The sequence below is a fragment of the Muntiacus reevesi genome, chromosome 14 (assembly GCF_963930625.1).
Source record: "Muntiacus reevesi chromosome 14, mMunRee1.1, whole genome shotgun sequence".
Classification (NCBI taxonomy): Eukaryota; Metazoa; Chordata; class Mammalia; order Artiodactyla; family Cervidae; genus Muntiacus; species Muntiacus reevesi.
The window spans coordinates 40,657,763-40,672,748 of NC_089262.1; the positions used below are offsets into that span (position 1 = coordinate 40,657,763).

Sequence of the window (14,986 nt, forward strand, 5' to 3'; positions counted from 1 at the left end):
GTTATCTAGCTGTCTGTCACACAGTTAATAATGATAGAGCCCAACAGTCTGGAGCCAGTTTCATTTGTGTGAAAAAGATGACCTGTTTGGGAAATGGTACAACCTGACGTGGCTGGACGTTAAGGTCTGTGGGTATTTGTGAGGGTTTTGGCTTGTTAGGAACTTATGGGTCAGATCATGACGAGCCTTGGAAGACATGCTAAGGAGTTAGAATTTTACTCTATAAGACCTGTATGTATATGTTTTTGAAAACAAGATCCAGAGCTTAGCTTCATCGGAATCACTCTGGGTGCTTTGTATAGATACATACTCCCAGGTTGCACTTCAGATCTACTGAATCAGAATGTTCCTGCTCCAGAAAGTGGACAAGGAGCTTGTGCCCTGATATGGTCAAGTGGTAAACTGGCCCCTAGTTCCCTCACAGCAGCTGCTGCTCTTATTTGCACTGAATTTCTTGCTATTTAGTCTGCTGAGTTGAAAATTCATGTGAAGAAGCCCATGAGTTCTGTTGTGTATGTGTTGGGTTTAATATGCTAACAGAATATCCTGTTGAAAATGTGAGAGAAAAAAGAAAGAAGCTGCCTGCTTGATTTAGAGATTGGGGATATTTGAATCTCCTGCTCTGGCTGGTAGGAAATTCTCATGGATGTAGTTGAGATTACTCATTTGAAAAAATAGAGCAGAAAGTATTGAAATACAAAAATAATGTGAAATGTGAAATATCAAAAGAGATTAAGGAGACCTCAAAAGCAAGCAGGGACCCAGGGAGAAGTGGAATTCAAAACCCAAGGAAGGAGGGTTTCATGGTATCTTTGTTTTTATTAACTGCATCTGAGAATTCATGTAAGAAAATAACTAGAAATAAAAAAGGCTGACAGTGACCTGGAGAAGTAGAATTTTGGTGGAGTAGTAGGAGTGTAAGCCAGATTTTAAGGTGCCTGTAAAGTTGATAGCTAGTGAAGACTGGTTATATTTTCTTTATAAAAACTTAACTTTGAGAAGAAAAGTAGAGTGATGAAAAAAGGCTACAAGGTAAAAGGAGAGCTTAAATATTACTAGGTTTTTCCTTTACACACAGTATACATTTATTGTAAGGATGGAAACAATATAAATAGTAGTTTCCTTTCATCCAATTACCAAGAGATTCAAGGTTGGGGAGATTCAAGAGATTCAAACTATTCAAGTTTGTCATTATTTTTCAAGCCATGTTTCTATCTATGTAGACATGCATTTATACATTTTTAACGAAAATATGTTTACAGCAGTCTGATTTTTTGTATGTTCCTTAATGTATCAGAAACACTTATCTCATTCATTACATATTATTTTACACCGTTATTTTTTCATAGTTGCCAGATATCACATTGTGTGTATGTAACAGTTGGTATAATCCTATTATTGGCATTTATGATATGGGGGGCACTTTTTCTTTTTAAATGGTACCACCATTAATATCTTTGTGGACAGATCTCTTCTCACTTGCATAATTACAAATTTTGATTAATTTAAAATGATGTCATTGTTAGGTTAAATTAATCGAAAAAGGGACCAAATGAACTGTGAACTTATGGAATCTATAAATCATGTAGATGTGTTAGTCTTAGATAAAAGGACAGAGATTTCCTTCTTTCTGGATGCCAGAAGAGAAGTATGAGCCTGTAGGTGGTTGGTGGAGAAACAGTTGAGGGAATGCCTTGAGGGAGTAACCATATGATCATCTATTGTGTCTTAATGTGCACTGTGAATGGGCAGGTATTAACAGTTATAAGGTGTTGGAAAGATGTGGGGGTTGGAAAAGACTACGGAGAAGAAACAGCAAAGGAGCCTGTGAGAGGTGGGCTCTGGGGGTCACTGCGCTAAGCTGTGCATAGCTGGGGTCACACCACATGGCATGCCACCAGATTTAGTTCCTCTGTCCTTTCCAGCGGCACTCAGAGCCCAGGGCTAGGAGTTGAGAATGGCCAGCATGAATTAACCTGGTGGTGGGAGGCAGATAGGTAACCTGCATGGGAAAGCTGGGAGCCCACGGTAGAGGTGGTAAAGGTGGATGTGTAGAGAGCAGTTCAGTCCAGTTCAGTTGCTCAGTCATGTCTGACTCTGCGACCCCATGGACTGCAGCACGCCAGGCCTCCCTGTCCATCACCAAATCCTGAAATTTACCCAAACTCATGTCCATTGAGTTGGTGATGCCATCCAACCATCTCATCCTCTGTTGTCCCCTTCTCCTCCCACATTCAATCTTTCCCAGCATCAGGGTCTTTTCAAATAAGTCATTTCTTCACATCAGGTGGCCAAAGTATTGGAGTTTCAGCTTCAACATCAGTCCTTCCAATGAACACTCAGGACTGATCTCCTTTAGGATGGACTGGTTGGATCTCCTTGCAGTCCAAGGGACTCTCAAGAGTCTTCTCCAACACCACAGTTCAAAAGCATCAATTCTTCAGTGCTCAGCTTTCTTTACAGTCCAACTCTCACATCGATACATGACTATTGGAATAACCATAGCCTTGACTAGATGGACTTTTGTTGGCAAAGTGATGTCTCTGCTTTTTAATATGCTGTCTAGGTTGGTCATAACTTTTCTTCCAAGGAGTCAGCGTCTTTTAATTTCATGGCTGCAGTCACCATCTGCAGTGATTTTGGAGCCCCCCAAAATAAAGTCAGCCACTGTTTCCACTGTTTCCATATCTATTTCCCATGAAGTGGTGGGACCGGATGCCATGATCTTAGTTTTCTGAATGTTGAGCTTTAAGCCAACATTTTCACATTGCTCTTTCACTTTCATCAAGAGGACTTTCATTTAGTTCTTCTTTGCTTTCTTCCATAAGGGTGGTGTCATCTGCATATCTGAGGTTATTGATATTTCTCCCGGCAATCTTGATTCCAGCTTGTGCTTCTTCCAGCCTAGTGTTTCTCATGATGTACTCTGCGTATAAGTTAAATAAGCAGAGTGACAATATACAGCGTTGATGTACTCCTTTTCCTATCTTGAACCAGTTTATTGTTCCATGTCCAGTTCAAACTGTTGCTTCCTGACCTACATACAGATTTCTCAAGAGGCAGGTCAGGTGGTCTGGTACTCTCCTATCTTTCAGAATTTTCCACAGTTTATTGTGATCCACACAGTCAAAAACTTTGGCATAGTCAATAAAGCAGAAATGGATGTTTTTCTGGAACTGTCTTGCTTTTTCGATGATCCAGTGTATGTTGGCAGTTTGATAAGTTAGGTGCCTACAATCATGTAAAGAAGGAAATGAAGCCCAAAGGGGCAATAACATGAGTGAAAGCTGGGCATTTGAGGATGTCAAATAGTAGGAATAAAGGAGTGAAGCCTGTAAACTGATACAATTGTGGCTAGAAAGTGGGACTCAGAAGTTGAGATATTAGAAGGAGAGCCGTTATACTCTAACTTGAGGTCCAAGATGTAACCATGGATTTGGTGAGCCAAAGTTAAGGGAAGATGACCCCATGGAACTATATATAGCTTACCTTTGTTAATATGGATGTAAGTGATGTGTGGATTTTTAGTAAAGAGGAAGAGTGCCCTTGAAATCCCTAATCTTGGATAATTGACAGAATGTTTGGTAGCTAATGATAGTAAAGAATGAGGATGCTATAAGCTAGTTGACCTGGATGTTTAGAAAATGTTTTGGTGAAAGTTAAAAGTGATGATGAATGTTTTGAGAAGTAAATGGTATCAAAATAGCAAATGTGAACTTACAGCATGTCCCAAATCACCTTCTAGCTTGGTTGGTGTGGAGATGGGTGGCCTGATAGTGTCTTTTTCACCCTGTAGCACTGAAAGAAAGAAAGACAGAATTCTAAGTGCTGGAGTGAATTTCCTTCCAGCAGCTTCCAGTGGGTCTGGGAGTAGGTGGGGTTACATGTATCCTCAAGAATAAGCTCTTGTCTTTTAAGTGAACACAGAGATTAGAAACCTGTACTCATAAGCATCATGCGTAGGGTGGAGGATTGCTTGCTATTACCTGTAATTTTGTGATAGTTTTTTTCATTTTGCCTTTTCTAGTGTACATTCTGAAAGTGATCTGCTGGGAAATAAAAGATATGTAAAGATTTGGTTTATTGGAGAAATAACTTTAGGTTTTGGAGAATAAGGTAAAAAGATAAAACATTGGTTTCTTGCTTGCTCTGTCAAAACCCTTGGGTATAACTGAAGAAGCAAGAGTTCAGGATTCAGGAGTTTTGAGTTAGAGATGGCAGAAAGTCATAGCATTTGGGGCCCACTTGGAGAATCAGTTCAGTTCAGTTCAGTCGCTCAGTCATGTCCGACTCTTTGCTTCCCCATGGACTGTAGCACGCCAGGCTTCCCTGCCCATCACCAACTCCTGGAGCTTACTCAAACTCATGTCCATCGAGTCGGTGATGCCATCCAACCATCTCGTCCTCTGTCATCCCCTTCTCCTCCTGCCTTCAATCTTTCCCAGCATCAGAGTCTTTCCCAGTGAGTCAGTTCTTCGAATCAGGTGGCCAAAGTATTGGAACTTCAGCTTCAGCATCAGTCCTGTCAGTGAATATTCAGGACTGATCTCCTTTACGATGGACTGGTTGGATCTCCTTGCAGTCCAAGGGACTCTGAAGAGTCTTCTCCAGCACCACAGTTCAAAGGTGTCAATTCTTTAGCGCTCAGTTTGCTTTATGGTCCAGCTCTCACAGCCATACATGAATACTGGAAACATCATGTCTTTGTAGAATACAGATACTTAATTCCTTTCTTCTGAAAGGTCTTCTCAGTCTAAAATTCTTTCATCTTCGAGTCTGAGTTACCCTCTCGGTAATGTTGAAACTGCTATCTTCCTTTGTGGTTTATTCTACTAAGTCCCGTCTGACTCTTCAGACCCCGTGGGTTATAGCCCTCAGGCTCCTCTTGTCCATGGAATTTCCCAGGCAGGAATACTGGAGTGGTTTGCCATTTCCTTCTCCAGGAGATCGTCTCGACCCCGTGGTAGAAACCACGTCTCCTGCATTTGGCGGGTGGATTCTTTACCACTGAGGCACTGGGAAAGCCCTTTAGCTCCTCCCTATTCTTAAAGAATTTTCTTAGATCTGTGAGCTTGGGAACTAGATCCCAGTTCAACCTACTCTCAGTTCTCTGCAGACGTTTCAGAAGGAAGAGAATGATAATTGAGCAAGTGGTGAATTGATACAAGAATGATCTTATGAATGGTTTTAATTATAGGAGTAAACAAACATATAAACAAAGCTGCTGCTGCTGCTAAGTCGCTTCAGTCGTGTCCGACTCTGTGCGACCCCACAGACAGCAGCCCACCAGGCTCCTCCATCCCTAGGATTCTCCAGGCAAGAACACTGGAGTGGGTTTGCATTTCCTTCTCCAACGCATGCATGCATGCTAAGTCGCTTCAGTCGTGTCCGACTCTGCGTGACCCCATGGACAGCAGCCCACCAGGCTCCTCTGTCCACAGGATTCTCTACAACATACAAGGCTGGGTAGATACTCAGCATCCAAGAGGGCTCTTCCAGGAACTGCTCCAGAGGCTCTTGGCTCTTGGAAGGTATCTTTGGGATAGATGCTTTCAGAGCAGTAAGAGGCAGAAGCAACCATTTTATCAAAAAAATTATTGAGATAATACAAATTACTTATAGATTCTGGTTTTAAATTTGTGATATTAAGAATCTAGTACAGTGCATTCAGTATATGCCAGATACATATTGATGGACTTGAATTTTTCTGTCAAAGCACCTCTGTATATTTGTAGTTTAGCAAATTCCGAATATCTGAAGGCATTTTTTAAAATAAGATTTTAGAGCTTGCTCCAGGCTTTTCTTCCTTCTTATGCTCACCGTCTTTCACTTTCACTTCTCACTTTTTTTTTTTTTTTTGCCTGCTTTAGCATTTATTATGTACTGCATGTACTACACTTACTCTCATATCTATTTAAGCTTGGTTCTTTGTTCTTTTTTTAGCCCTACCTATTAGGTCCTTTAGCTTTAATCATCCATGTCTGTTTCTATTAGATTGTTTCCCTAAGGACTCTGTAAGTGAAACTGATTCAGATTTTACAGCCCTAGTGATTTTCCTTCTGGTGTACAACCCTGAAGATGCTATACTTCACAGGAGCTGATGAATCATTTTGTAGGACTTTTGTTTTCTATTTTGTCTTTGAAAAATTAGGCATGACCAGGAACATGGGAATGTCTCCTAATATCATGAGGATAATACAACCATAAAATAAAATCATCCATGTTAGCTTTGGTCTCTGAAAAAAACGCATTATATTGTGATTTTGAACAAACTGAGTTCCCCAGAGAACATTCATTCATGTAAAATTTCACTTCTGTAAATTTTCACTGCTTGTACTGGAAGCTAAAATTACTCTGCACCTGCTGCTAGTGTCTGGCATTGTCCTGGGGGCTTTACACCTGTTAAGCCATTAAATCATCACAGCGGGCTGGGAAGGTAGATCTGGATTCCCCCATTTTACTAAAAAGAGATGGGAGCTGAGTGTATAGAAATGACTTTTCTTGTGCCACCCAGCTCAAAGTTGGAATTTGATCCAGTTTGCTTGGCCTAATCACAGCAGTCTCCCTAGTTGAAGATAGACATGGGACTGTACTAAGGCTTCCTTTTGGTTCTAAACATTGATTCGGATGAAAAATGAATCCAAGTGCCTTAGGTTGAGATGGTAAGCTGCTGGGAATCAATTCAGCTCAGTACTGAGCATACTCTGGCAAGTTCCCAGGCTTCTGTCACATAGTACCGCCAGATAAAGGTTTGCCCTGATCATCCATAATTTCCTTTCTACATAGTATTATTCCATTGTAAGGGAATGAATTGTGGGAAGATGAATTCACATGGGGTCATAGTATATATTTCCTCCAGCTTGTTTGAGGCATGGTTATTTTATCTTCCAATTTTTGGCATTTGATTCAGGGCCCAAAGCTGGGCTCTTGGCTGGGGTCCAGCATCTGCCATTTGTTCCTGCTTCTCCTTCCCATTACATACCTCCCCACTGATGTTTGCTCACATTTTATTACTTAATTCGATCCTTCTCCTCTTCAGTCTATCCTAAATGTTTCCAATCATAGTAATTTTTTCGAAATACTAATTTTACCTAAAATACTGCTACGCTTCATACTCTGATTTCACTTACATGATAATAATCTTGAACTGACAAAATTACAGAGATGGTGAACTGATTAGTGGCTGCCTGAGTTTAGGGATGTAGGGATAAAGGCAGATAGGTATGACTCTAAAGAGGGAGATGTTGAGTGATCAAATCATTCTGTGTCTTGATTTTCGATAGTGGGTACATGATGCAAATGTGAACAAGTGACATACACACTAATGTCGATTTCCTCCTTTCGATGTTGTACTGTCGGTACCTAAGATACAATCAGTGGAGAAACATGGGACTTCTCTGCACCATCTGTGTAACTGCACGTGGCTCTATAATTATTTAAAAATAAAAAACAAACCAAAAAAAAGCCTGCTGTGCTTTAAAATATTCATATTTCTTGGTCTGTCTTATTCATTATATTTCATATTCTTTGTTTCCCTCTGAATTAATAATTTAGTCATGTTTCAGTTTTTTTCTACCTAAATCTTATTTGGGATTAACACAGCGTTTGACTTTTAGCAGTTACCAAGAAATGCTTCTTGAGTTAGTTAAACAATTAAATATGCTTTATGGAAGAACCAGCATATCAGTGCTTGTTGTCATATTAACCATCTTTCTCTCCTACTGTCCTCTTTATTTAGTCTTTCTTGTCCCTGATTAATTACTTTCCAAGGATTAGGCAAACATGCCTGGGATTTGACTGGTGGAGTCCGGGAGACTTGGGCTTGACTGGGAGCGTTGCATTGCCTGTGGCTAAGGTAACAAAGTCCAGTCAAATTCTAAAAGGCAGTGGCTTTTTGAGGACTCAAGATTTAGTGTTTTAAGGACAAGATGAGCCAGGAAGACCAGGATATAAACTAGTGAACCCTGAACATCTATGCATTCCAATTTATTAGGACTAGTTTTATAGCCCAGTATATGACTTATCTTGGTGGGCATTTTACCCATGTGTATTTAAAGAGAAAAAGATAGTCTTTTGAATATCTTTTGTGGTTGTAATTTTCTATGAAAATGTATTTCAAATCATCTGTGTCTTTAATGATCTTTTTTTTGGAGGGGAGTGGTTCTATTTCTCATACTACGTTAAACTATCTGTTTTTCGCTTTAATACTGTCAGGTTTTGTCTCACGTGTTTTGAAGCTCTGTTATTAGGTAATACACATTTGTGATTATTGTGCCTTCATCCTGATGGATTATTCCTTTGGATTAATTCATTAATCCAAGAGGATTAATGAATGATATCATTATGAATGATATCTTCATATCTGTCTTGAGGTCTTTGTTATTAAACACTTCAGTCTTCTTATGCTTCCCGTTTGCATGGTATATCTTTTCCATTTAAACATTTTCAATCTACCTGTGTTTTTATTTAATGTGGATCTTTTAAAGACAGCATGGATTTGGATCTCGCTTTTTAAAATCCATCTACCCATCTTTGCCTTTTATTCAACGTGTTTATTCCATCAGCATTTAATGCAATTCTTGCTATGGTAGGATTCAGACACTATTTAGCATTTGTTCTCTATTTGTTCCTCGTGTTTTGTTCTGTTCTTGCTTTCTTTGGGATTAAAGGTTTCAGAATGATTTTAGAATTCCATGTAATTTATTATTGTCTTTAATCTTGTTTTGACCTTGCTCTAGGAATTATGATGTATATTCTTATAATTTCTTAGAGGTATTATTTAGGGTTAATATTATACCAAATCCCATAAGATTAAGGACCTTGAAGCTATATATGATCATTTAACCCTTCCCTCACATTTTTCTGTAACTGTCACGGGTACTACATTTACATGTTACAAATCACACAATGCAGAATTTTTATGTTAAACACCCATGTGTATTTTTAAAATATTATGAGAAAAACAGTCTTTTATATTTTGTCAAACAAAGCATGACAGTTTCTGGTGCTCTTCATTCCTTCTGGGTATTCGAAATTCTAATTATCAGTCAGCCTGGAGAACTTTGTTTGGGATTTCTTATACTTTAAATCTGCTGAGACATACTTCCACAATTTTCCTTTATCTGAAAAACTCTTTATTGGCCTTCACTTTTGACAGATTTATGGCCTGGATAAAGAATTCTTGGTCCATAGTTGTTACTTCCCCTTCCCCTCCTCCCGCCGCCGCCCCCACTCTGCTTTTCTGCTGTCCTGCGTCCTCTGTAGTTTCTTACAAAACCTTAACATGATTCTTATTTCTCTGTATGTAATGTGTCTTTTGTTTCTCTTCTGTGAAATTTTTCTCTTTATATTTGTTTCTCAGCAGTTTGACTATGTGTACCTGGGAGTAGATGTCTTTGCCCTTATCTTGTTTGGCGTTTTCTGAGCTTCTTCAATTTACACATCTATGTCTTTCACCCAAATTTGGAGATTTTCAGCTTTATTTTTCTGCATTATTCTCTCTTTTCATCTTCTAAAGCTCTAATTATATTTAAACTATTTGCTATTTTGCTAGTGTCCCACAAGACCTTGATTGTCTCTTTATATTTGTTTTTTTCTTCTTGAGATTAGATTTTCCTTCATATCCTTAACCATACTTATTTACTGTTTTAACATTATTGAGGGCAAATCTCAATACGAGTCAAATTTTTTCTTAAAGTAAGTTCAGGTTTTTTTATTTGTTAATAGGTCAAGTGATTTGGACTGTATTAACTTTGTGAAAGATACTTTACATAGGCTCTATGTTCTGTAAGTTTCTTCAAAGACAATTGATAATTTTTGGTCTGAACAGGTAGTTATTTTGGCTGAACTTGAACTCAGGTTTGACTTTTCTGTGACAAGTGGCAGCCCCACTGATCCATCCACAAATCTAATACTGAATATGTGCTGTATAGCATGCATATGTGTCTAGCATAGGTAACTGTGCTGAAAATACAAATATCAATGGACCTTAATTTCAAGTGACTTGCAATCTTGTTGATAAAGGAGAGTAAACAAAGTATGACAGATCCCCATGTGTCATGAGATAAGTAAGAGAAACTGTAGGGTTCCTGAGAATGGAGTTGTTAAAAGTGATTTTTGAGACAACCTAATCCTTCTGAGTATAGGAGGTAGTTCATTTACTATGTACAGTGATGATGAGTGATTGGCTTATGAATACCTATTAGTTACACTGTCACCATTTTGTCAATTCTTTAAAGGACCTGTTTCAAAAAGCACAGCATATTATGAAAAGGCAATATTAAAAGTAAATGTTTAAATTTATAAATGTTTAGATTCTTAAGTGCCATACTACATGGGAGAATACTTCATTTTTGGTAAGAAAAGATGATTTGAAAAAACCTATACAAACAATGCACATGGTTATAAAGAACTGAATGTTAGACACTGCTGAGATAAAAAGACCTAGCTATACTAAAAAAAGTATCACAAAAGATTTATATTACTATGTCATGTATTTAAAACATCTGTAAGATTCCTGTGTCAAATATCAAAGATGTTTCCTAATCCATTTTGATTTCTGTTTATACTTGTATCAGTATAAATTAGTGAGTAACCTGGGGTTGGTTTTTTACTGTGTAAAAGCATGTCTACCTTAGTAGTAACTTGAGCCTGTCTTTTCTCTCCCCCTCCGCCAACTTGTTTTAACAGCGTATCCTATTCAGTACATGTATCTGAAGATTACCCAGGTATGTTTTTCTTCTTTTTATTACAAATATTTATGCCATGATTCCTTTGAATATTTTTTCTTCTGGAGATGTGAAATGTATATAAATATATCCAGGGATGAATCACTGGCAGGGGAAGACCTAAAGATATAATTCTGTTGATTGCCTGCTAGGTACATGTCTTACCCTGAGATGCAGTCCAGAATCAAAATAGTGTTCCTGTGAAAACTATTCTTCTTTGAGTCCATATGATAGTGTCAGCCTATATACTTACCTCATCATGGTTAAAATAAAGGTTCTCTAAACTGGTTTAGTTGTTGGTTTGGGGAAATCATTTGGTTTTTCGTAACCTAAAAATAATAGATAGGAGCAACAGCTAAAATAATAGCTAAAAGTAATAGTAATAGTTGAAAATAACAGACCGTTCTCAATTTCTCTAAGTATATGTGTATGTGATAACACGCTCAGTTGTGTCCTAGTCTTTGCAACCCCAAGGACTGTGGCCCTCCAGGCTCCTCCATCCTTGGAATTCTTCAGGCAAGAATACTGGAGTAGATTCCCTTTTCTAGGGGCTCTTCCTGACCCAGGGATCTGTGTCTCCCACGTTGCAGGCAGTCTTTACTGTCTGAGCCACTAAGGAAGCCCTTCTCTAAGTGTATTTATAATTAAACACTTCTTACAACCACTCTATGAGATTGTTACCATAATGTCCCCATTTTACAGATAAATGGTGATAGTGCTATTAAGAGGAAGAGCTGTAATTTGAACCCAGTAATCCAGAGCCTGTGGACCATACCGCTAGACTGTACTAGGCTTCTTACATCTGCACAGCTGTCCTCCCTGTGTGTACTGAAATAGATTACTATGTCCACAAACACTTGTGCATAAAAAACAGAATGTAAAAGCATCTGTAGATTCACTTTTTTATACATCAAATCAGTGTCTTTCTTCAAGGCCATGTTCAGTCTTACTTTCTAGACTCACTGTAATCTCACCAGAGCCCAGGATGTATTTGCCAACATTTGACATAATAATTTGAAGATATGAGCAAAATTTGTTTATCTTTGGTTCTTTTCTCACAAATGATATGTATATTTTATCTTGAGTTAGAGCATGAGCACTGCAGAGTTAGTGAAGATTTAGTAGACCTAGTGGAGCCTTAATTAGAGCTTCCCAGGTAGCTCTGCTGGTAGAGACTCCTCCTGCAATTCAATGCAGGAGACCCTGGGTCGATTCCTGGGTCAGGAAGATCCCCTGGAGAAGGGATAGGCTACCCACTCCAGTATTCTTGGGCTTCCTTGGTGGCTCAGATGGTAAAGAATCCTTCGGTTCCAGGGTTAGGAAGGTCTCCTGGAGGGGGCATGGCAACCCACTCCAGCATTCTTGTCTGGAGAATTCCAGGGACAGAGGAGCCTGGCGGACCACAGTCATGGGGTCGCAAAGAATCGGACACGACTGAGCAACTAACCACAGAGTTCACCCCACAAAGTATAATGCTGGAATCTATTGTTTATCACGCACTGTGGAAAAGATCAGCACATTTTATCTGCTTATATTTCATATATATACTTTTTACTCCAGGATTCATTCTTAATAAAATCTGATGGTTACCAAACTGACCTTTGTGTGTTATAAGTTGAAGTCATAATTCTAGTTCCTATTTAAATCTAGCTATTTTATTCATTTACTATGTATTATTGAGATCATAATTTCTGTATAAAATGAGTAGATTGCTGTAATTTTGATTATAATGTACTTTGAATATTTTAAAAAATAGTTAATATTATGGTGTCAGAATATTGTAAAACTTACTTCCTTAGCATTTAACCTAAGTATTTCCTGTGGCAATTTGCATTCTGCATTTAACCTTTTTGTAAAATCAAATTTAACATTTAAAAATAATTTTCATAAATCACAAACTCCCTTACAGTTACTTTGCTATGATCTCCATATATTTTAATTGTAACATTCTAGAAAACTACTGTACAATTTTATAAGGAGAGTTATTCATTATTAAATATATACCTATTTTTAATAGTAGTATCAAAAGTATTCTAGGCAAATATTATTGGAAGAACCAAGACATGAAATATATAAAGAAACAAAAGTTTTTGGAGATTTTGCAGTCAGCCCTCTCCCTTATGATATAGTATGCTTTTGATGCTGAATGTTTGCTTAACTATCTTAGGAAAATAGAAGCCCTACTTTTTATTGTTCAGTTCAGTTCAGCTGCTCAGTCGTGTCCGACATTCTACGACCCCATGGACTGTAGCACGCCAGGCTTCCCTGTCCATCACCAGCTCCCAGAGCTTGCTCAAACTCATGTCCATCAAGTTAGTGATGCTATCCAACCATCTCATCCTCTGTTGTCCCCTTCTCCTCCTGCCTTCAAGTTTTTATTGTAAATATAATTATTGTGTCTCATCTGAGGTAGCTTCTAGAGATGTCAGCCATGAGTGATGCAGGACTTTTAAGTCAAGGTGATAGAAATAATGCCACAAATCAAAGGCCAATTGAAGACAGTAAGTGAATTATTCTGTAGGGTAGGAAGTGTGATAGAAGGTGCCTTTAATTAAGTGAACCAAATATTTTAGCTCCCTCTTGTGGCCACGGGGTATTACTCTGGTTTTTCTCACCATACAAGAGCCCCACTTGGAACTACTGTATACAGAAATTGAAATTGAAAATAAAATATTGGTTATCATTGGTGCTTTTTTAAAATTGAATTTTCTTCATGAAGCAAGTTAGTAGTGAATTTCCAATATAATTTAATTTATTCAAAAGGAATATAAAACGTGAAGATGGAGAGAGATGATCGGTGAATTTGAGGATAGAACCAAGTATTTTCATATACATGATTGAATTTATTCTGAGTATAGTCTATGTATAGACAGGACAAGTGTTATCATGCCCATTTTATATGTGAAAAAGTGTGTTGAGAGAGGCTAAATATTCCCCAAGGCTGTGTAGTTTTGCTGGTAACCAAGACTCTAATTCAATTCTGATTCCTGTCACTTCTGAAGATACTTCTGGAGAAGAAGTAGTAGAAATATGTTTATGGAGCTTTCTTCAAAGTGAATATTACTATGATAATATTTCCCCCATTATGAAATTTAATTCTAGTTATTTGTACTAAGAGTTCAGTTAATATGCTTGGTTTTTCATATAAATATATATATATATAAAATATTATATAAAAATTATATGCTTGCTTTTCCGTTCCAGTATTCATACCTGTATTTTTTCTCCTCTTGCACTAGCCAGAACTTCCAGAATGATTTTTAATAATAGATATAAAGTTGGCAGCTTCCTTCCTTTTCTCAAAATTAGTGAGCTTGCTTCTGTCGCTTTCAGAAAAGCAAGTATCATTCCTTTTCTCATTTACCAAGCTTTTTCTTTTTAAAGAATGAATATTTAGAATTTGTACAATTCTTGTTTGGCACCAAATGAGCTATCATATATGATTTCTTCTTTGAACAAAAGGTAACAAGTTATATTAGCAGATATTTTAATGTTGCTGTATAAGAGTTATGTGTATTTTGTCATATATTCTGTTATTAAAGACTTCAAATTTCTGAGGAGATTAAACTGTTCTTTGGCATTTGATAGAACTTGCTAGCAAATCTGTCTGAGCTTGGTATCTTTTTAGAGATGGTTCTAGGGCAGTTATATTTTTCTGCCATGATTAGTGATCTGTTCTTTTTTTTTTTTTTTTTCTATTTCTTTAGCCATTTTTTAACATGTGTTCTTCCTGAAAGTTCACTATGTTGGAGAAATGTCCAAATTTCTTTTAGCAAAAAGTTTTTTTTATTAATATTCAGTCTTAAATCTAAAAATCTGTGATTATTTCCCCTTCCTTATTTATATTTTTTATTTGTTTTTGTTTCCCCCCCTTTGTTTTTCTTCCAAAATGTTTGTCTATTTTAAAAATTATTTCAAACAAATAGCTCTTTTATGTTGCTTCTAATTTCTAAATTCAGTAATCTTGATAGTAGTTTTCTTAATTCCTTCTAATAACATTCCTCAGGCTTTCCCCCCCACTTTTTCTGAATTTATGGTTTAATGATTATCTTATAATTTAAGTTTGAAAATACAGTATGAAGTTTTTTTTTTATCCTATGAGCATGTATCAGCATAATCTTCCCAATTCAAGATTATGCCATCTTATTTATTTCCTTAGGAGCTATTTTATAATTTAACCTATTAAGTTGCCTGAGCCTTCTATTGAAATTCATTTCATAGTTTGTTTTTGTGAAAATGAAAATTTAGAGGGTCTTTAA

The 14,986-nt window shown here is 37.3% G+C and overlaps 1 protein-coding gene across 2 annotated transcripts in view; it reads left to right on the forward strand.

Annotated features, from left to right (window-relative positions):
* PARP8 (poly(ADP-ribose) polymerase family member 8) overlaps window positions 1-14,986 on the forward strand; it is a 192,743-nt gene that overhangs the window by 86,394 nt on the left and 91,363 nt on the right. For both annotated transcript variants that reach the window (XM_065905180.1, XM_065905179.1), the window contains exon 4: window positions 10,690-10,727. In XM_065905180.1, the coding sequence (XP_065761252.1) occupies window positions 10,690-10,727 (38 nt within the window). The remainder of the gene's footprint in view (window positions 1-10,689; window positions 10,728-14,986) is intronic.